This window comes from Panthera leo, chromosome B1, assembly GCF_018350215.1.
Source record: "Panthera leo isolate Ple1 chromosome B1, P.leo_Ple1_pat1.1, whole genome shotgun sequence".
Taxonomy (NCBI): domain Eukaryota; kingdom Metazoa; phylum Chordata; class Mammalia; order Carnivora; family Felidae; genus Panthera; species Panthera leo.
The window spans coordinates 103,209,936-103,231,295 of record NC_056682.1 but is presented as its reverse complement, the minus strand read 5'-3'; the positions used below and the strand labels follow the sequence as shown (position 1 = coordinate 103,231,295).

At 36.4% G+C, this 21,360-nt stretch overlaps 1 protein-coding gene and 1 long non-coding RNA gene across 6 annotated transcripts in view; one reads left to right on the top strand and one right to left on the bottom strand.

Moving 5' to 3' along the window:
• PRDM5 (PR/SET domain 5) overlaps positions 1-21,360 on the bottom strand; it is a 204,996-nt gene that overhangs the window by 58,344 nt on the left and 125,292 nt on the right. For all 5 annotated transcript variants that reach the window (XM_042935605.1, XM_042935608.1, XM_042935606.1 and 2 more), the window contains 3 exons: positions 20,658-20,751; positions 15,812-15,972; positions 11,683-11,776 (listed from right to left, as the gene is read on the bottom strand). In XM_042935605.1, the coding sequence (XP_042791539.1) occupies positions 11,683-11,776; positions 15,812-15,972; positions 20,658-20,751 (349 nt within the window). The remainder of the gene's footprint in view (positions 1-11,682; positions 11,777-15,811; positions 15,973-20,657; positions 20,752-21,360) is intronic.
• LOC122217907 overlaps positions 1-21,360 on the top strand; it is a 34,847-nt gene that overhangs the window by 8,161 nt on the left and 5,326 nt on the right. The gene's annotated exons all lie outside the window — the stretch shown is intronic.

Sequence of the window (21,360 nt, the reverse complement as noted above, 5' to 3'; positions counted from 1 at the left end):
GGAATAAAACCTTCCCCAGCCCCAAGGCACACTTCGGAGTTGCAGGAAAACAACACACAGAGAAGCTGTTCTCGGGGGAGAAAGTGGTAGCAATGGTAGAAGAAAGTGTATATCAGAGGAAACAAATCTCTTATAGTTTTCCTAAACTAAAGGAAAATGTCGGTGCCCCAAATTGGATACAGGTCGCTATTCATATTATGTAGAAATGTACTAACAGATAAAGCTGTTGAGATACAGTTGATGAAAACTGTTGTCTGGGTCACTTCCATTATATCAAATAATACAATCAAAAGATCCAAGTATACCAAAAAAAATGGAAGAGATGATAAAAAGAGAGGTACCAAACAATGGTACATTTTAAAAAGTTTACTTATTTACGTATTGAGAGAGAAAGAGACAGCATGAGCAGGGGAGGGGCAGAGAGAGAGGGACAGAGGATCCCAAGCAGGCTCTGTGCTAGCACAGAGCCCAACACGGGGCTCGAACATATGAACTGTGAGATCATGACCTGAGCTGAAAGAGTCAGACACTTGGGGCGCCTGGGTGGCTCAGTCGGTTAGACGTCCGACTTTGGCTCAGGTCAGACGTCCGACTTTGGCTCAGGTCATGTTCTCGAGGTTTGTGGTTTGAGCCCAGCGTCGGTCTCTGTGCTGACAGCTGGGAGCCTAGAACCTGCTTTAGATTCTGTGTCTCCCTCTCTCGCTGTCTCTCCCCCACTCACACTCTGTCTCTGTGTCTCTCAAAAAAAATTAAAAAAAAAAAAAAAAGGCAGATGTTTAACTGACTGGGCCACCAAGGTGCCTCAACAGTGGTACATTTCAAATCATCCCTATTTTTGGAGTCATTGTGACTACATTACTAATCCAGTTGATGACTGTTCATGATGCCACATTCCAAGACCAGTGTTACGCCCTCATTCTTCCCTCTGTGCCTCATATCCACCCGATGACAAACCCTGACATAAACACTATAGTTTTTGCATTAGAAACTAGGGCCTTTGAAATGTTTGAAAAAAATTTTAAAAAAGGTTATAATACTACCAATGAAAATGAAAATGAATATTTCTCCCTTTCTTTTAAGCTGTTATATATGCTTATCACTAACTCAAAAATCAAGTGGGAGGAGTGAAGTACAGAAAGAGTAAAAAATAGGGAAAAAATATTAACATTCGACTGATGTGGTCAGTATTCAAAAACGATCTGAAGTGTCAAAATAACGCAGAGAAAACAAAAGTCATGTAGTTTAAGACTTTACCCAGGAATGACTTCTTAAGGAAAATGTAAGGCTCTGGAATTGTGATACTCAGAATATCATTTATTTGTATGCAGATTCCACACTCAGCTGTTCTGTTAACTCTTAGATTATCTGCAGGTAAGAGGACACTCAATTTGGCCTAATATTAGTAATTAACCACCTAGAAAATAAACATAGCAAAATAAGCTTCCTCTCAACATAGAAGGTAATCTAATTCTTGTAAAAATGTAGAAAACATGCCTTTAATGTTCATCTGTGTTTATAATTACTTTGCTAATCACCTATTTTTATTTACTCATAATTATCATATTGTCTTAATACAGTTTATAATCATTTATAGCTACTTTTTTATAACTTTGAATATTCTAAAAAGAATAAATGAATTCCTTTAGAAAAAGAATGAGGGGCGCCTGGGTGGCTCAGTCGGTTAAGCGGCCGACTTGGGCTCAGGTCACGATCTCATGATCCGTGAGTTCGAGCCCCGTGTCGGGCTCTGTGCTGACAGCTCAGAGCCTGAAGCCTGTTTTGGATTCTGTGTCTCCCTCTCTCTCTGCCCCTCCCCTGTTCATGCTCTGTCTCTCTCTGTCTCAAAAATAAATAAACGTTAAAAAAACACTAAAAAAAAAATAAAAAGAGAATAGATGTGTTTCTGAAAAGTTAAAAAAAAAAAGAAAAGAAAAGAAAAAGAATGAGAAAACAGCGGCTAAAATCCAAGCATAATCAAATTATGATATACTGATCCTTTATTTCTAAGCTGATCACAGGTATTTACTAAAAAAATTAACTGTTTCCTAAGACAGTGATTTATTACTACATTCAAATGACAATGTGGAAGCAAGCCTAAACAGAAGGGCCAACACAGCCGGTATCTATTAACACAAAAAGTTGGTTGGAACTGTAGGCAAGTAATTAACCTTCTGGCCCAGAGCTTTAAAACCCCAAAAGCAGTTCCTAGAATTTCTTTCATAATTTATGAACAACTGATGGAATTCATGTCACAGTCCATGGATTCCCTTGCAGAATTGACCCCAGCTCTCACTGACCCTAAGAAGCTATAAACCAACAGGAGAATGTGCTCCACTATTTCGGCTGACCCGCAGAGTGCCATCCCTGTCTCTGTAGCTTAGGAAACGGGATGATAAATTACAGAGCTGCCTGCCAGGCACAGACCTAAACATTCACCTTCACTGATGGTGACGGCGACACACAGTACATGCACCCTCACTCACCCCAAGGCATCCCTGTTTGACAGCAAACCCTCCTCTATGTTGCACAGATGATCTATATTCTGCTGCTAAAGGTTATAAAAAGATGATGATGATGACACTGGGAACAGAGGGGCGGGCCGTATATCAAGGGAGGTGGCGTAACTGGTTAAATTCAGGCAGGAATACCCAAGACAAAGCACACAGCAACCGTGGCGGCGGCAGCTCACACTACTGCCTGCGCGCACTGGGCTAGGCGCGGTGCAAGGATCCTGACGTAGACCTTCACTTGTTCCTCAAAGCAATGCTATGAAGTGAGCACTATGCTTATCCTTGTTCTTTAGATGAGGAAACTAAGCTTTGAAGAGGTTAAGCAACTTACTGTAAAGCTCACACTGGGAGGAAATAAATAAAATGGAGTGCCTGTCATCTGACTCCAGGATCCAGATTTAGGATATGATCGAGGTATTAAATAACAAGGAAGTAGAGACAGCTGACTTTATGGTGAGAAAGTTTCTCCATAACTGGAATTAAGTAACAAACGACAGACCCTCAAGCTTCTAAATTGAGACTATCATCCTCAACTGGTTGATATATCAACGATCACCAAACATTATGGAAGGAATGTATGTAATTCTATAGTTAGTTCAAGAGTAACAGTAAAAATTAGAATAAGAACTAAAAATACCAGCAATGTGTACACTGAAAAAAGTTTAAGCCTTTAGCTCCAGAGGAACAACAGTAGCATAACCTTAGCAAATCACTGAATTTTGCAGGGCATGGGTTCAATTAAGAGGCTTAAACTAGAAAATTTATGAAATTCACTTCTATTCTAAAAGTGAAGACTATTATACTTTATGTTTTTATTATTTTTAAAATTTTTAAATTTTATTGAAATCCAAGTTAGTTAACATATAGTGTAATGATTTCAGGAATAGAATGTGGTGATTCATCACTTACATATAACACCCAATGTTCATCCCAACAAGTGCCCTCCTTAATGCCCATCACCCATTTAGTCCATCCCCCCACTCAATACCTCCTTCAGCAACCCTCTTCTCTCTATTTAAGAGTCTCTTATGGTTTGCCTCCCTCTCTCTTTTCATCTTATTTTTCCTTCCTTCCTCTATGTTCATTTGTTTTGTTTCTTACATTCCACATATGAATGAAATCATATATTTATCTTTCTCTGACTGACTTATTTCACTTAGCCTAATACACCCTAGTTCCATCCACGTTGCAAATGACAAGATTTCATTCATTCTTTTTGATGGCTGAGTAATACTCCATTGTGTGTGTGTACATGTGTGTATGTGTATGTGTGTATACCACATCTTCTTTATCCATTCATCAGTCAATGGACATTTGGGCTCTTTCCATAATTTGGCTATTGTTGATAATGTTACTATAAATATTGGGGTGCATGTGTCCCTTCGAATCTGTATAAAAGCAACTGCCTTGTACACACCTGCCATGTATGATCCTTTTCTAATCACCTAATTATGAAGGATGAATGGACTTTACAAGGTGGATACAAGGTTTGTAAAAATAACATTTTCAAAGTTAATGGGAAAAAAAAAACACCAAGTTTTGTCAGACTTCATCCATGCAATACAGAATGGTGGTAATGGGTAGAGGAGAAGAGAGGGGAGGGAAAACAAAGTGAAGCAAGGACACGACTGGTTGGCTATTTAAGATAGTAAAGGATAATATCAATCAAAATGTGAATAAGGGGAGTTTTTAAATGTTTTTTTAAGCACTGTTGACTAAAATTAAAACAGTGACATAAACACTAAGACTCCTCCTGGAACTAACAGGTAGTAATCTAATAGCTAAGTTATCATTGTCTTACGGAATGACCCCATTAATCATGGACAAATAAAATAAGACCTGTTCTAAGAAAATTAATATGAAGGAAACTGCCTTTAATATTACACAAAGCAACACTGTCACTATACTGATAGGAAATGATGAAAGATACCAATTGGGAAACTGGAAGGAAGAAACACAAACAGAGGAGTCCTGTTTTCCTTCATAAAACTTAATGTTATTTGATGTTATAAAAAAGGAGATTTGGTTTCCCCAAATATTGGTGGACCGTTTCAATATTACAAAAAAAATGAAATTGACTCCTTCAACATAATGGGGAAAAAATAAAGACTATTAGCTCTATAAAAATCTTACTGTACATCCATTTCACTAAAAGGCCCAACTATCAATTAATAATCATTTCCTAGAGATAAAAAAGTAATCTGTTCAACTACATGGCATTCTGAAAAATGTCAAACTATGTATATGTCAAGTATTTTTCCAGAAAACAAAACTATGGAGACAGGAAAAAAGATCAGTGGTTGCCAGTCATCAAGGGTTGGGGGATAAAGAGGTAAAGTACAGAGGATTTTAAGGTAGTGCAAGTGCCTTAAAATAGGATATTTTATGCAATATGCTGTTGGACAGCATACTGATGAACTCATATCATTATACATGTGTCCAAACCCAAAGAATGCACAACACCAAGAGTGAATCCTAATGTGAGCTACAGACTTTGGGTGATTATGATGTGTCAATGTAGGTTCATCAGTTGTTACACACATACCACTCTGGTTGTGGATGTTGATAACAGGAGAAGGTATATATGTGGGGGGTGGGGGGAGGGAACAGATGGGGAAATCTCTATACCTTCCCTTCATTTCATTGTGAACCTAAAACTGCTCTAAAATAACAAAGGCAAAAAAAAAAAATCTGGGAAAATAAATTTAATCATCATTTTCTATGTTATTGCCTGTCATAAAGGTGACTCAGGAGAAAATGAACAGATGCATATGAATGCTAAATGCCCGTGCGCACGCGCACACGCGCGCGCGCGCACACACACACACACACACACACACACACACACACACACACACCTTCCATTTGACTCTAAAAGATAAAACTCTCAGGTGAGCCTGGGTGGTTCAGTCAGTTAGGCATCTGACTCTTAATTTCGGCTCAGGTCATGATCTCACAGTTGGTGAGCTGGAGCCCAGGGCAGGTCTCTGCACTGACAGTGCGGATGCAGAGTCTAGCCTATATGATATTCTCTCTCCTTCTCTCTCTGCCCCTCCCCCTGCAAGTGTGTGCTCTCTCAAAAATAAACATTTAAAAAATTATTATAAAGGATAAAACTTTCATACTATTAAAATAATATGTGACTTGTAGAATTTCATTCCATCTTTTTTACTGGAGAACTTAATGAATTTGTGTAATTCTTGTGTAATTATAATAACTGGGTAGCAGCCATGTAGCTTTTGTAGTAAAAAAGAAGAGATAACACCAAAATAAAATAGAACTTAAAGTCATAAGATTTGGATCTTACTACCTTGACTGGATAGGTCATTTGCTTCTCTGAATCTTTGCCTCATCTAGAAAGTAAGAATGGTCTTAGAAACCCAGGACACTAGCCATGGAAGGATTAACTCAGATAATATTTGAAAGAGCTTCTCTCCTTCAATAAACTTGATTAAAAACCTGAGCCTGATCTGGCCCTAACCTTTAGTTCAGAATCTAGTCATGGAACAAATATGCAAGGTAAGGATAATATCATAATTGAAAAAAGACATTTATATATAGTAAATAATGGGGGTGCCAGGGTGGCTCAGTCAGTGAGCATCCGACTTCGCCTCAGGTCATGATCTCACAGTTTGTGGGTTCAAGTCCTGTGTCAGGCTTTGGGCTGACAGCTCAGAACCCACTTGGGATTCTCTCTCTCCCTCTCTCTTTGCCTTTCCTCCACTTGCACTCTGGTCTCTCTCTTTCAAAAATAAATAAACATTTAAAAATGCACATAGTAAACAATGAGAACCCCAAATCTCCACTAGATGAGAGGCTACAAAGAGCAACAGACTATAATATACTACACAATTGTTTGTCATGATTCCAGTTCCTGTAGAGTGAACCTTGTCAAACAAAATGGATAGGGCATTTGTCAGGACCAATTTCCTTTACCTTTTCTAACAAGAATTTTTAAAACTAGGCAATTCCAAGTTAAAAGGAGTCATAGTAAGTTTTTAGTGTTGGTTGGCCAAATATGGTTCTTTATTTCTTCATTTAAGCACTGTAATTTTTTATATATTGGTGAGCTAAATCTTAAACTATGTTGTTAACTATTATTTGTTGTACAATTGTTTCCAACCAATTACATGATGAAGCCATGAGGTAAAGAATGGAAAGGAGAGCAAAGGGCCCAACTTTATATTGAGGTGGGACTGGCTAATAGATTAGGGAATTTAGCGATTAATTCTTTGATTCTAGCATTTCCTGAGGTGACTGCCACAATTTTTATGTTATTTTATGAAAAAGTGATTTTATAGTCAGTTAAATTTAGATTCAAATCCAGGATTTTTCAACATGAAGCCAACATGCTTTCCACTATCCCACAGGAACTGCAATCTATTTGTAGATTCCTTTATTCAAGAGGCATTCACTAAGTTCTTTCTCTATGCCAGGCAGTTCTTTGAATAGTAAACAAATAAGTTATCAGATATGAGCACAGCTCTAAGGGAACAGAGAATCTACAGATGGCTGAAGAAGTAGGAGTATTTGGAAGCACGCAGTGTTGAGAGCAGTATAAGATAGAGCATGCCAACCTATCTTGAAGGGTAGGGGATGGTCAGGTAATATATCACAGAGAAAGTTACATTTCATTGGAAAGCAAACAAAGCCCAATAAGGGAGCCCAGGATGTCAAATGGGAAAAGAACTGGTAGTTGATGAGTTCCATGAAATAAGGGGCAGTCACTTTGCACAAAGCAAGGGGAAACCACTACAATAACTGGGTAAGCCTCACCATCTCTTTAAGCCTTCTTTGGGAAAGAATACATATATTTTCCACTGTATTGTTTTTTAAAACTTCTAAAAGCCCTGTATGCCAATAGCAAATTTCATGGAATTCCTTTTTCAAGATGATTAGGCCTGAAGTGATAAAACTCTTCTTTTTCAGAAGAATCTGAGTTTTCTCTGAGCAGCACTACTATAAGCAACAAAACAAAACAACAGAAAGTCTGTTTATATTTAAAGACTAGAAGTCTTCCTGTTGAAGGAACTAGGCTCTGAGGGAGATGTGAACAAGATGTAATCTATGAAGCTGGATGTTCGGAGCCGCCATCTGTATCCACTCAGTTGTTCTCATTGGAATAAGACACTCCCACGTTTAACTATGAACATTTTGAAACATGAGGAAAATGGAAAAATCGTATAGTAGGCACTATAGCCCTCACTTAGGTTTTCATGTCACCATATTTGCTTTCTCATTTTTTCCTTTTAAAACATACAGTTTTTACACTTTTTGCTGGCCCTTTTGAGAATAAGATGCAGAAACCTGTCACACCTTAATAATTTAGCATAAATCTAATAATAGTTGTTACCTGCATAATCACAATGTTAATATACTTTAAATATTTTATTATATAAGAAGCTTAGTATATAAAAATTAGAAAACACAGAAAATCATGAAGAAAATTCAAACTGCCCATGTGTGCAACACAAAGAAATAACCACAGCTAATAATTTAGTATTTAACTCTAGTACCTTTATATAGAAATGTTTCATCCTTACAAAAATACATCATTTTGGTTTTGTAACTTATATTGCTTATTTTGTTCATGTTAACAAATAATATAATATGTAATATTTTTTTATTCCTTACAGAATATTCCAATTTATAGATGTATCATAATTTATTTAACCAATCTCTTCAATGTTGGATATGAAGGCTCTATTTCCATTTATTTTGCTACTATCAACAGCTCTTTAAGGAACGGGACAATATTCTTTTTTTTTAACAAAATTTACTGCCTATAATCTCTTTTTTAGACTTAGAAATCAAGCATACTTTGGGTGTATGCCCAACAAGGAAGATGATAATAATTTAAAAAGCCAAGGACAAGTTTTGATAAAGGTATATTAAATTTTGAAAGGTTATCTTGGAGCCCATTATGGTTTAATTTCAAGAAAGAAATTAATGAAACACTAATAGTTCAGAATTCAAAACACCGCCAAAAATAATTTTTCCGACCAAGTTCTCCATTAAACATTTATTAAAAAGAAAGGCCAGGTTAATCAGAAACAGAGGGACCTAAACACGTTTTTTCTCATTGAAAATGCATTTTTCCAAAGGTAATACATTAAGAAAATCCCATGATTATTTATGCCAGACAACATGATAGTAAATTAGCTCCTTATCAATAGTCAATCAAGATTATGTTTATAAATTATTAAAGCTTCAGCATATTCAATGATTTAGGATCTTGAAAAACTTGACAGGAAAGGAAAAGCTACTGAACATAAAATTCTCATGATATCCTATAAGAAGGAAACCTAAGAAAAGGAGAAAATTATACGAAATTATATCCATCACTTGCTTTTTCTGTACAATCAGGACATGGTGCTAAGCCTCTGGCATAATTTTAAGTCCACCTGCCTTCAGTGTGATTCTCTGCTCCTGTCTTTTGCTTCTCTCTTCTTTTCTTTTTGTTGTTCTCTGCTTCTGGTTTGTCCCCAAAACTTCACTTTCCCTAGATTCTTCTAAGCAAGAAGACCTCCTTTCTTTAGGGCACCCATTATTCATAGCCATTATGTATACTGTTTGATATGTTCCTGGTTATGGTTTCATTTAATAGTATTTAAAAGGGTACTCTAGGGGCACCTGGGTGGCTCAGTCAGTTGAGCGTCCAACTTTGGCTCAGGTCATGATCTCACAGCTCGTGAGTTCGAGCCCCGCGTCGGGCTCTGTGCTGACAGCTCAGAGTCTGGAGCCTGCTTCTGCTTCTGTGTCTCCCTCTCTCTCTGCCCCTAACCCACTCGCATTCTGTCTCTGTCTCTGTCAAAAATAAACAAACATTAAAAAAAAATTAAAAATAAAAAAAGAGGGTACTCTAAGATAACAAATATTACTTTGATATTCTGTGTTTTAGCTTTAGCCAAATAATTTCCAGAATAAGAAATTATGTTCCACTGCTATTCTTTCCTCCACCTATGTATAATAATTGTACTATTGATTCTTTAGCCTATGTAAACTAACATTTCCTCATCCACAAGATAGTTACTGTGATAGACACTGCACCAGGTTCTGGGAATACACTGATAAAGTCAAATACTATGGTTCTTGAATAGGAATCTTCAGCAATGTAATTTAGCTAAATAGTTTACCACATATGGTCTAGCTACTGAAAACCATTAAGATTCATGTACAATAGTCTGGCTATCAATATTAAGAGTATTTTTTTCAAGTATTTTCAAGCACTTCTCTACTTGAGAGAGAAAATCCAGACAAGGTTCTTTCAAGAATATTTAATTGTTTAAAGATATTTGCAAATGATATATTCAGTAAGGGACTGATATTCAAAATATAAAGAACTCATACAACTAAGACCCAAAGAATAAATAATCCACTAAAAGAAATGTGCAGAGGATCTGAATAGACACTTTTCCAAAGAAGATATACAGATGGCCAACAGACACATGACTAGATGCTGAACATCATTAAGCATTAGGGAAATGCAAATCAAAAACACAAAGAGATAATATCTCACATCATTAAGAATGGCTAGTAACAAAAAAAAACTAGAAATAACAAATAGTGGTGAGAATGTGGGCAAAGGGGGGCCCTGATACACTGTTGGTGAAAATGTAAATTGAGGAAGCCACTCTGGAAAACCGTATGGAGGTTCCTCAAAAAATTAAAAATACAAGTACCATACAATGCAGTAATTCCACTTCCTGGTATTTACCCAAAGAAAATGAAAACACTAACTCAAAAAGATGTATGCCCCTCTACATTTCTTGCAGCTTTATTTATAGGAGCCAAGACATGAAGGCAATATAAGTATCTATTGGTAGATAAATGGGATAAAGAAAACATAGTATAAATATATTATGGAATATTACTTAGCCATAAAAAAGAATGACATCTTGCCATTCACAACAACATGGATGGATCTAGAGGGTATTATGCTAAGTGAAGTAAATTAGAAAAAGACAAATACCATATTATTTCACTTATTTGTGGGATCTGAAAAACAAGACAAATGAACAAACAAATAAACAAATACTAACAATAGTAACAAAAAGAGAAACAGGCTTACAAATATAGAGAAGAAACTAGTGGTTGCCAGAGGAGAAAGCAGTGGGGGTGGGGGGGTGGGAGGGTGAAATAGGTAAAGAAGATTAAGGGGTACAAACTTTCAGTTATAAAATAAGTCATGGGGATGAAAAGTACAGTATAGGGAATATAGTCAATAATATTGTAATAACTTTGTATGGTGACAGATGGTAACTAGACTTATCCTATACTTATGGTGAGCTTTTTGTGATGTATATAATTATCAAATCACTATGTTATATACATGAAACTAATCTTATATGTCAACTATACTTCATTTAAAAATATAAAAAAGAATATTTAGTTGTTTATACAGCCTTCACTAGGGCATAACCCTCCTCCATGGGAGAAATTGCACAAAAAGTCATAAGAAATGAAGACAACTCTTTAGGAAGCAATCCATGACATAATGGATATTATGGTTGCCTCACCTTTTTTCAATAAAATCCTACAGCATTCAAACAATATTCCAAGGACCTTTTAAATTTAAAAAGGCCACATCTGAAGTCAGTTATAGGAAGGAATTTTAAGAGGAGGCCCTGAGCCTTCTATAAAATGTAAAACTGCTATTCCCTATCCCATCCATTAGAATAGAATATAAAGTAAATCACAATTACATCACAACCAAACATTAGCTAAAGTATTTCTATTTCAGATATTTAACTTAGTTTGGGAAAGTAAACTTATTAAAAAAATTTTTTTTAATGTTTATTTATTTTTGACAGAGAGAGAGACAGAGCATGAGCAGGGGAGGGGCAGAGAGAGAGGGAGACACAGAATCCGAAGCAGGCTCCAGGCTCTAAGCTGTCAGCACAGAGCCCAACGCAGGGCTCGAACTCACAGGCTGCAAGATCATGACCTGAGCCGGAGTCGGATGCTCAACCAACTGAGCCACCCAGGTGCCCCGGGAAAGTAAACTTATTTAAAACTTTCCGAGAGTAAGGAACTGGATTCTATAAAATTTTAAAGCAGAGAAAACAGCTAAGATTAGTTATTAATCGGGGATATAATATTACAATATTCCTTGTCTTAAAAGAATTGTATTTCTTTAAGTTGTTTTTATTACCAATTATAATCTACATACCTGTGTGGCTACGGATATGAACTCTCAGTGTACCACTGCTGGCAAATTTCTGGCCACAATATGGGCAGATTTTCTCCTTTTCTCCAGTATGGGTCTAAAGTGAAAGGAATAAAAAGAGTCAAGGATAAATATAAAGAATTAGGTAAAAATGATGAAATGCCTCTGACAATGGTAAATCCTTTTTTTCCAGGATTATGTTTCATTAAAATGATTTAATATCACAATGAGATTTTAAACAATTTATCACGGGTGTTCCCACTGCTTCAAAAAAAAAAAAAAAAACAACCCACCAAACTTTAGAATCATGCATTAGTGCTAATTTGAAAATAATTCTACAGTTTACTTTTTAAGCCTTCATGGAGCCCCCAAGTAAAAATGATTAAGTTATACAAAACCAGTATATGCTGGTAAAGCCACATAATCAAAATGGGGTTACGGCTGCCCTTGACTGCTGCCAAGAAATACTTCCTTAGACGCATTTTTCACATTCTTTGTGTGTATTTAGCTCTTGAGGACAAAATTAATCTCAATAAAGTAATCTGTTACTTGCATTATGCTTGTCTGACTGGATTCATTTTACTGCAAAGCAAAAAGAAATATAAATCTGGTTTGATCTTTAAATCAGCAGGTGTTAATTGAGCAGTTTGAAAGAACATCCTTGCTCTCAACATACCTTTAATCTTGGCATAAAAACAATCATACAAAGAAAGATGAATATGTATCATCAAAAGTGAATTTTGACAGAATGTTAGAGAGTTCAAAGAAAAGAGTGACCTCTCCAAAAAGAGGAGGCAGATGGAGCTTTTACAACTTGTCTCACAATCTCATCAGGATACCAGCTATTCTACCAACATCAAAAAGATTGTTCCAATAATTGAGGGGTCAGAGCTATTTTCAAGTCCCATTATTTTTTAAACTTAGGAGAAGGGACAAAGAAGGGAGAAGGAGGAAATTACTTCGGATATCTGCACATTCTCAATGAAACTATTTTTTTTTAATTTCAATGATGACCTACAAATCAATAAAAGCAGACAGTGGATCACCTGGGTTACCACCATAAAACAGAGTTTCCAGGACTTGTGTTTGTATTAGTTTTTGTGCAAATTACTGGCACGTATTATTATTATTTGAATTGCCATGGGCTAATATAAAAAGAATAGGAAAGGTTTTTGAAAAATGGGGGCATCTTTGGGGTTCCTGAGTAGCTCAGTTGGTTAAATGTCCAACTTAGGCTCAGGTCATGATCTCACAGCTCATGAATTCAAGCCCCATATCGGGCTCTGTGCTGACAGCTCAGAGCCTAGAGCCTGCTTCGGATTCTGTGTTTCTGTCTCTCTCTGTCCCTCCCCTGCTCACACTCTTTTTCTCTCTCTTTCAAAAATAAACAAACATTAAAATTTTTTTAAAAAAAATGGGGGTGTCTGAGTGGCTCAGTCAGTTAAGGTGTCTGACGTCGGCTCAGGTCATGATCTCCCAGTTCATGGGTTCAAGCCCCACAGCAGGCTCTGTGCTGATACCTCAGAGCCTGGAGCCTGCTTCAGATTCTGTGTTTCTCTCTCTCTCTCTCTCTCTCTCTCTCTGTTCCTTCCCCAGTTGTGCTCTATCCCTCTGACAAAAATAAATAAACATTAAAAATATATTTTTTAATGATGTGTTACCAGAAGGGACACACTGCCTGGGATAGAAAAAGGGGTAGGGCAGTTACCTCATCACCTGATAATCTCAAAAGAGCACCAATGTAGCAAAACATTCTCATCTTCCATATTAAATTAATTGCTCACTTTAATATAATTAGTTTCATAGCCTTATTGATATGTAATTTGAAATTTTTCATATTTGAATTATAATCTATATTTGTATATCAACTATTGTATATGTAATTTTTTAAAGAGCTATAAACTAAATACCTTAGTCAACATCAGTGTCTTTTTAAATATTTTTCCACCGAAAATTATTTATATTATAATCAAGATTGAGAAATACAGTCTAACCAACTGCCATACTAGCCAATGACACCAGCTACCACAGACATCTCCTTGATTCTGCACTTGGCAGGCACTTAACTTTCCATTTTCACTACAACTTCTTACACAAAACAGTTATACATTCTTCGGAGTAAGAGCTGTTACTCCCATGGTTCACATTATGGCTCATTTTAAAGGAAATGGTATAACATTTTAACATATAGCAGACCTATATTCTTCTTGTTCCCTGACAGAGGAGCAAAATACAACAATTTTTTCTTGATTAGTGTAAGGTTGTTTAGATATTGTATACATCTATTATTACAACATTGGATTATTCCAAGCAGGCAACTACCAATTTATGTATAGTATCTTATAAAATCCACAGAACTTCTCTTGCTGCTACATAAATATTTCATTGTTCATTTATATAACCTAAGTTACTTGTCAGTGGTATAAGTTTCAAACTAACCAACATTAAGTCAATATTAATGAAAATAATTAAAATGTTCCTTTGGTTTAATTCAAAAATATATCTTATTAGGAACAGAATTTTGTTAAATCGTTTAATTTTTTTAAATTTTTTTAAACATTTATTTATTATTGAGAAACAGAGAGAGACAGAGCATGAGCATGGGAGGGGAAGAAAGAGGGGGAGACACAGAATCCAAAGCAGGCTCCAGGCTCTGAGCTGTCAGCACAGAGCCTGATGAGGGGCTCGAACTCATGAACTGTGAGATCATGACCTGAGCCGAAGTTGGACGCTTAACTGACTGAGCCACTCAGGTGCCCCTAATTTTTTTTTAATATTTATTTTTGAGACAGCGAGAGACAGAGCATGAGTGGGGGAAGGGCAAAGAGTGAGGGAGACACAATATCCAAAGCAGGCTCCAGGCTCTGAGCACAGACACTGATGTGGGGCTCAAACTCTCAGACCACAAGATCATGACCTGAGTCGAAGTAAGATGCTTAATCGACTGAGCCACCCACGTGCCAGTGGTTAGCTGGTTTTAAAAGACATTTAAGGTACAATACTAAAATATGTTAAATACAGATAAAAAGGCATGGAAACAGGTCACTATGTGAACAATACTGGATGAATGTACGAGACAAAAATGAACAATGCTCTGCAAAATGTACTGTATGACAATCTGTGATCACAAACTAGATCTCTCTTGAAAACTATTTTTTCCCACATTTATTAAAACACAATACAAATTTATTAAATTTATGCACAAAAGTAATTCAAGAGAAGATAGTTAAAAGATTATCTTATTCAGAAATTCAAAAAAGAGGACAATATCATTATTACTGAATATTAAAGAAACAGGAAAAGAAAGTTCCTCAAGTAAGTCCTTTTGAAACAGCTATATTGAGGATAGGTACCAAAATAAAAGTCACACTGAAGCATGAGTCACTTCCTCACATTCACTCAGAGTACATGCTAAATAGCAGAACCTATTACACTTCAGACTCACTTCTAATGTCAACATTAAAAACTGTAACTGTGTTTGGTACACTATGAATATTGCTATTTTTGAAAATATACTTAAAGTATACTTATAAAACAAATAAAAGTAACCTTGTGATTTGCTTAAGGTAATAAGCATCATATAAAAAAGATAACCTCCAAATCACCATAAGAACATCATTTTATTTGAGTTAAATAAATTCTTATCAAGTCCCTCTTCTGTACCAGGAACTTCCCTAGATCCCAGAGATGCAAGAAGAAAAAGAACCATTCCAGTCCTGGAAGAGCTCAGTCTAATAACTTGTAAATAAATATCTGAATTAGCTTTGAAAAATAAAATTATGGCACTACTCATTTAAAAAAAACCCTATATTCATCCAAAAATGTACAAAAATTGACAAGTTCCCACTCATCGAGTATTTTGTATGACCCATGTATCACCATAACTCAGGGCAGTGCAGAATCCATACCTAAATCTAGGTTCACCTTCATACAAATTTATATAACTCCTCTGAAAAAGTAAATAGAACAGACAGTTTCTGAAGAGCTCATATAAATCATACATCCCTTATGTGTCATTTTGAGTCATATATTGATTAATTAATATTAAATTGATTATCACATGATAATGAGCATACATGCCCATATAGCTGAAATATGTAATCCATTCAACTCAGGGAAGGCTTCTACTTACTTTCTTGTGACTTCTAAGCACTGAGGGTGTAACAAATGCCTTATTACATAGCTCACATCTGTATTTCTTGTGTCTTTCATGGACCACCTGGACATGAACATTTAAAGTATCCTTCCTTTTAAAGGTAGCATCACAGTGATGGCATTTGAAAGTCCTCTCACCTTAGAAACGAAACAGTCAAATAAGAGAAACATCAGATGAGCAGGGTGTCGTTAACTGCCCCTCAGAGGTACCAGATTTAGTGTTGTTTTCTTCAAAAACTTAGCTGTATTACTAACAATTTATCATAACCAGAAAAGGTAGTTTTTTATGAAATACTTTGATTCCATATATGCTAATTCACTGTGTGACCAGTGGGAAGTCCTTTAACTTTCTTAGGTTCTCAGTCTATTTAATCGGAAAATGTGGAGACTGAAATAGCGAATTTTCTAAAGGTATCATGAACTTTCTTTAAAGGTAGGTATTTCTAGAGCAGAGGCTCAGGTTTGAGGCAAGTAGGTTCTTGTGGTGACAAAAGGCTTCTGTCAAGCTAAAGAGATAAGGTGCCTTTGTCCCTCACTCCCACCACAACCCTTGTGGCCTTTTTAGGGGACAGGGCACAGGTCAAACAGGGTCATGGGTAGCAAGCTGGAGCGGGACGCCCCTGAGCGCACACAGAAATGGGTCAGAGCCAGCCCCCTTCTAGGACAGGAGAGGGCTACAACACCCCTTCCTTTCTCAGCACTGTCCCAGGAACCTTAACATGGGTCCTTGGTCTGCTGTGAAACACCTGGGAAAGGTTTCAACTCCCAGGTTCTCAGACAGTTTGGGGGGCTGCCTCTCAGAGAGCCAGTTGGAATGGAGCAACTCTCCTTTTCTAGAGCCCCTGGGTACCTGTGAGCGTTCTCACCTTCTTCTTATTCTGGAGCCTAGGCCGGCAGGGAAAGCAACTCCAGAAACTATGTTTAGGGGCATATGGTATTTTTTAAACTTTCATATAATGCTCTCTATCCTTGTAGGTCTTCATAACAAACATGTCAAACTCTAGTGGCCTACTTTAAGTACATTTTCAGTGATCTATGTGCACAATTAGAAGACAGTTTTATCTCTCAGAAAGTTACAAAATTTGAATAGCACATAGTTATACAAACAAGACAGACTAGAAGTTGAATATATTTTCCCTTTGTAGAGAACAACTGTATTAGCACAGAGTCACATATTATGTTCAACTATGAGACAAAATATACAGGTAACTTACTACATCGAAATAAGAGATTACCTCAATTTGAACTAAACTCTTATATAAAACTTCCCTCCATTATAACTAGCATAAATTTAGAAATGTGAAGATCCTATTATTTCTTCATACCAAATTTAAGGAAGGAGGGACAAAAAGAAGGAAAAGAGAAAAAAAAGAAAAAGACAAATTATCCTTTTCAAACAGAATTATAGCTCTTTATGTTAAAATCTCATAGTCTTGTTAAAATCTAATGCTTGGTACAGTCACATCCAAACCATGCATGAATTGTGTAGATTCTTAAAGCTCTGTTTATGTTACCTTTGTGCATTTTTGTTGCTGGGTGCTATTATTGTAACCTAGTTTGTCTTTATATATCTTCTATATTAAATTTATTTAAATACTTTATTTATAACCAGTGAGAGTAAAAGAAAATATCAATTGACATAAAATTAGAAATAATAGCAAATCAACTCAGGAATAAAAAGAAATTTTAAAAAAACATACCAAAAAAACAAAACAAAGCAATCCTCCAAGATTTCTCCTTCAAAGCATTTCTATTAAACTATCACATGAAACAAAATATTGATTCCAGAGTGCCTGGGTGGCTCAGTCAGTTAAGCGTCTGACTTGGGCTGAAGTCATGATCTGGTGGTTCGTGAGTATGAGCCACACATTGGCCTTTGTGCTGACAGCTCAGAGCCTGGCACCTGCTTCAGATTCTGTGTCTTCCTCTCTGTCTCTGCCCCTCCTCCTACTTGTGTTCTCTATCTCATCTACTCTCTCAAAAAATAATAAAAAAAAATTTTAATGTAAAATTAAAAAGTACATATATTGATTCCTATGCCAAAACCTCATCAAGCTATACCAAGGGAGCTCTTACCTTTCTTCTTTCACATTTTAATTCCAGATTTTTTTGTTATAAACTTACCAGAATTTTAAAAATTCTGATGAGATTTTATCTGATGTTACCAGATTTCTTTGCCTTAAAGAAATAAAGCTATGATTAAAGATAGGATTTTCCCTATCTTAAAACCAAGAAGGTAGCTATCAAGCTGTTTTTTGGTTTTCAGTGCATTAGAAAATAGCAATAATTTCCAAAATAATAATTACAAGTTATTCTTTACATTTTGAGCCAGAAGGCTGATATAAGTTTCTTTAAAAAAAATTTTTTAATGTTTATCTATTTTTGAGAGAGAGAGAGAGACAGCATGAGCAGGGGAGAGGCAGAGAGAGAAGGAGACACAGAATCTAAAGCAAGGACCCAGGCTCTGACCTGTCAGCACAGAGCCCAACATGGGGCTCGAATTCACCAACCGTGAGATCATGACCTGAGCCGAAGTCGGATGCTTAACCAACTGAGCCACCCAGGTGCCCCTGCTGATATAAGTTTCTATGGTGATATTCATGTTTTGAGTTAAACAGGTTTTAATTTTCATATTGTGCAAGATCACCTTTCATATTTTGTCCCATTTTGCCCACTTCTGGTTTTCTCCATCCTCACTGGTCTTATCTGATATTTAACTTTACCTGCAATAGCCTACTTACACAATTACAAAACTGATTTCCCAGTCTTGGTACAGCATCATAAAGCCTTTGATTAATGTGCTGATCAACATTATATTAAATACAGAATGTGCAAGCACAGTCTACACTTGCCATTTCAATCCCATGTCTCAGGTTTATGAGAACCGATCAGCTGAAATCGAAAGTAATAGATGCCTTATATTAAAAACTCCTTGCTGTTATTGAAAATTTTATTTACCCAAAGAAAAATTTCCTGAGCATAAGGGTAAATTTGACCACAGAAGTGTTTTTTTAATGTTTATTTATTTTTGAAAGAGAGAGAGAGAGAGAGAGAGAGAGAGAGAACAGGGGAAGGGCAGAGAGAGAGGGAGACACAAAATTCAAACCAGGCTCCAGGCTCTGAGCTGTCAGCACAGAGCCCAACATGGAACTCAAACTCACAAGCCGGGAGATCATGACCTGAGCCGAAGTCAGAGGCTTAACTGACTGAACCACCCAGGCGCCCCCCACAGAAGTCTTAATAGTATGAATGAGGTTCCCTTGTCTCAATCCCTACTCTAAATCCATTCACCTCAGGGGCGCCTGGGTGGCTCAGTCAGTGAAGCATCTGACTCTTGAAATCGGCTCAGGTCATGATCTCACATTGTCTGAGATGAAGCCCCATGTCAGGCTCTGTGCAGGGAGCCTGCTTGGGATTCTCTCTCTCTCTACCCCTCACCCACTCGTATGCAGTCACTCTCTCCATCAAAACAAACAAACAAACAAACAAACAAACAAACAAACATTTAAAAACTAAAACTAAACTAAACTAAAATAAAATAAAATCCATTCACTTCACAATGATTGTTTTTCTTAGTCAAATGACAGTGAAATGGAATGAAAATATGCTACATGACAAATTTTATTTCTTAAATGCATGGCTGTCCTTAGTAAGAAAATAAAAAGTGGTGTTAACAAATTCTCCAGAACTGTAACGTAAAATGCAGAATGGCACAAGACCACAACACTCTTTTCTGTAGGAAAAGATGTATTTTATCATAATCATTACCACTCAGTATTTTAAAAAAATTTTAATATCTTTGTTATTTTGAATTTTAGATACATCTACTCAATCAGAGAAAATGTCTTCCAAGATACTATCTTATCTCTAATGTTGTCATAACTGATTAATTGTTTTGCTTTCCTCAGACATATTAAAAATTTAATCAGCAGTAGTAACTTTGTTTCAGAAGATGTTCTACTGATTAAACAACTCAAAAGCAATAAATACAAATATTACTTATGCAATGCCATTTTTCTTTAATTTTAGATACAGTAACATAGCAAATGTCTAGTTACTTCAATATCTGAACACAGAACCCACTTTAAAACTCAACTTAGCAGTAACATTTTCTCTGAAATAAAGTGCTGTAATAAAGTGTCCTTCAGCGATGTGAGTATAAAAGGTTTAGTATTCTAAAAATAGCTCTGAGTGGAACTGCCTTACCAGTTTGCATGGTATGCATGTGTATAACTTAACCCCAAGGAAAAGCAGTGCTCCTGCTAAAAGAAGTAAGAAATCAGAGGCAGTGTAGACAGAAGTAGGAAAAGCACATGACTATTGGAACCCATATGCGACCTCTAGATGCATTTGTCACCGTGTTTCTCTGAGTCTCATTTTTCTCTGCTCCCCAACAATCAACAGGTTACATTAGATTTGTATTTTGGTCCTTTCCAACTTTAAAAGAGTCCGTGAGCTAATAAAATCATGCCAGACATTCGCATGTTTTAAAGGGTCAGACACGTTTCCTTAATCATTATATTTGAAAGGGAACAAGAATGTCTATTTCAGAACAAATTTCAAAGATACCTTGCCGAACATAAGAAACGATTTTATATACAAACTTTATATAGTGGGAAGAAATGACACAAATAAAATGTCTCATAAAATGATTTAATGTGGAAAAATAAAGCAAGGATAAAGGAAGGAGAGCTGAAAGGCAGAATTACCAGCCTTTTAAACTACACATGGGTCCACTTCTGTGATGCCTACATTCTCAAAAGTTGTAAGGGCAAAGTTTGAGAGAATTCATTTTGTCCTCAACTGCTTGTATTTTGACTTACTGTTATGTATGAGAAGGTGTCTCTGCAAAGAAAATGGGGTCCGGAACAAAGCTTTACATTCCTCACACTGGAATGGTCTCTCTTCAGAATGGGTCTGCACATGAAAGAAACTGTGAGTTAGGAGGATCTAGAATCATCTAGTCATGACAATAACTGTGAGCCTATATCCATGGTATGAAAGAGGAAAGGGTAGGTAGACAATATCTTGTTTCTTCTGGTGATGTTCTTTCAACATAAAATTGTAAACACAAATTTGCTACATGCATGGTAAAAAAACAACTGTATTTTTAAATTCTCACATTAATTATCAATTTGATAAATAATAAGGGAAATTGGGGCACCTGGGTGACTCAGTCAGTCAAGGTCTGACTCTTGGTTTTGGCTCAGATCATGACCCCAGAGTCATGGGATTGAGTCCTCATTTGGCTGTGCTCTGAGCATGGAGCCTGCTTGGGATTCTCTCTCTTTCTCTCTCTTTCCCTCTCTCTCTCTCTTTTTCTCTCTTTCTCTCTCTCTCTCCCTCCCTCTGTCCCTCTCCCCTTGCTTGCAGGGAAATTTCATCCATCATTTATTTTGTGCCCAGCCTATGCTATGCACTTCATGCTGCTATGGGACAGTCCTACTTTACACACTAGGACATGAAGTCCCTATCATGGAGCTCTTACATTAGCTGGGAGAGGACAATTAACAAATGATAAAATAT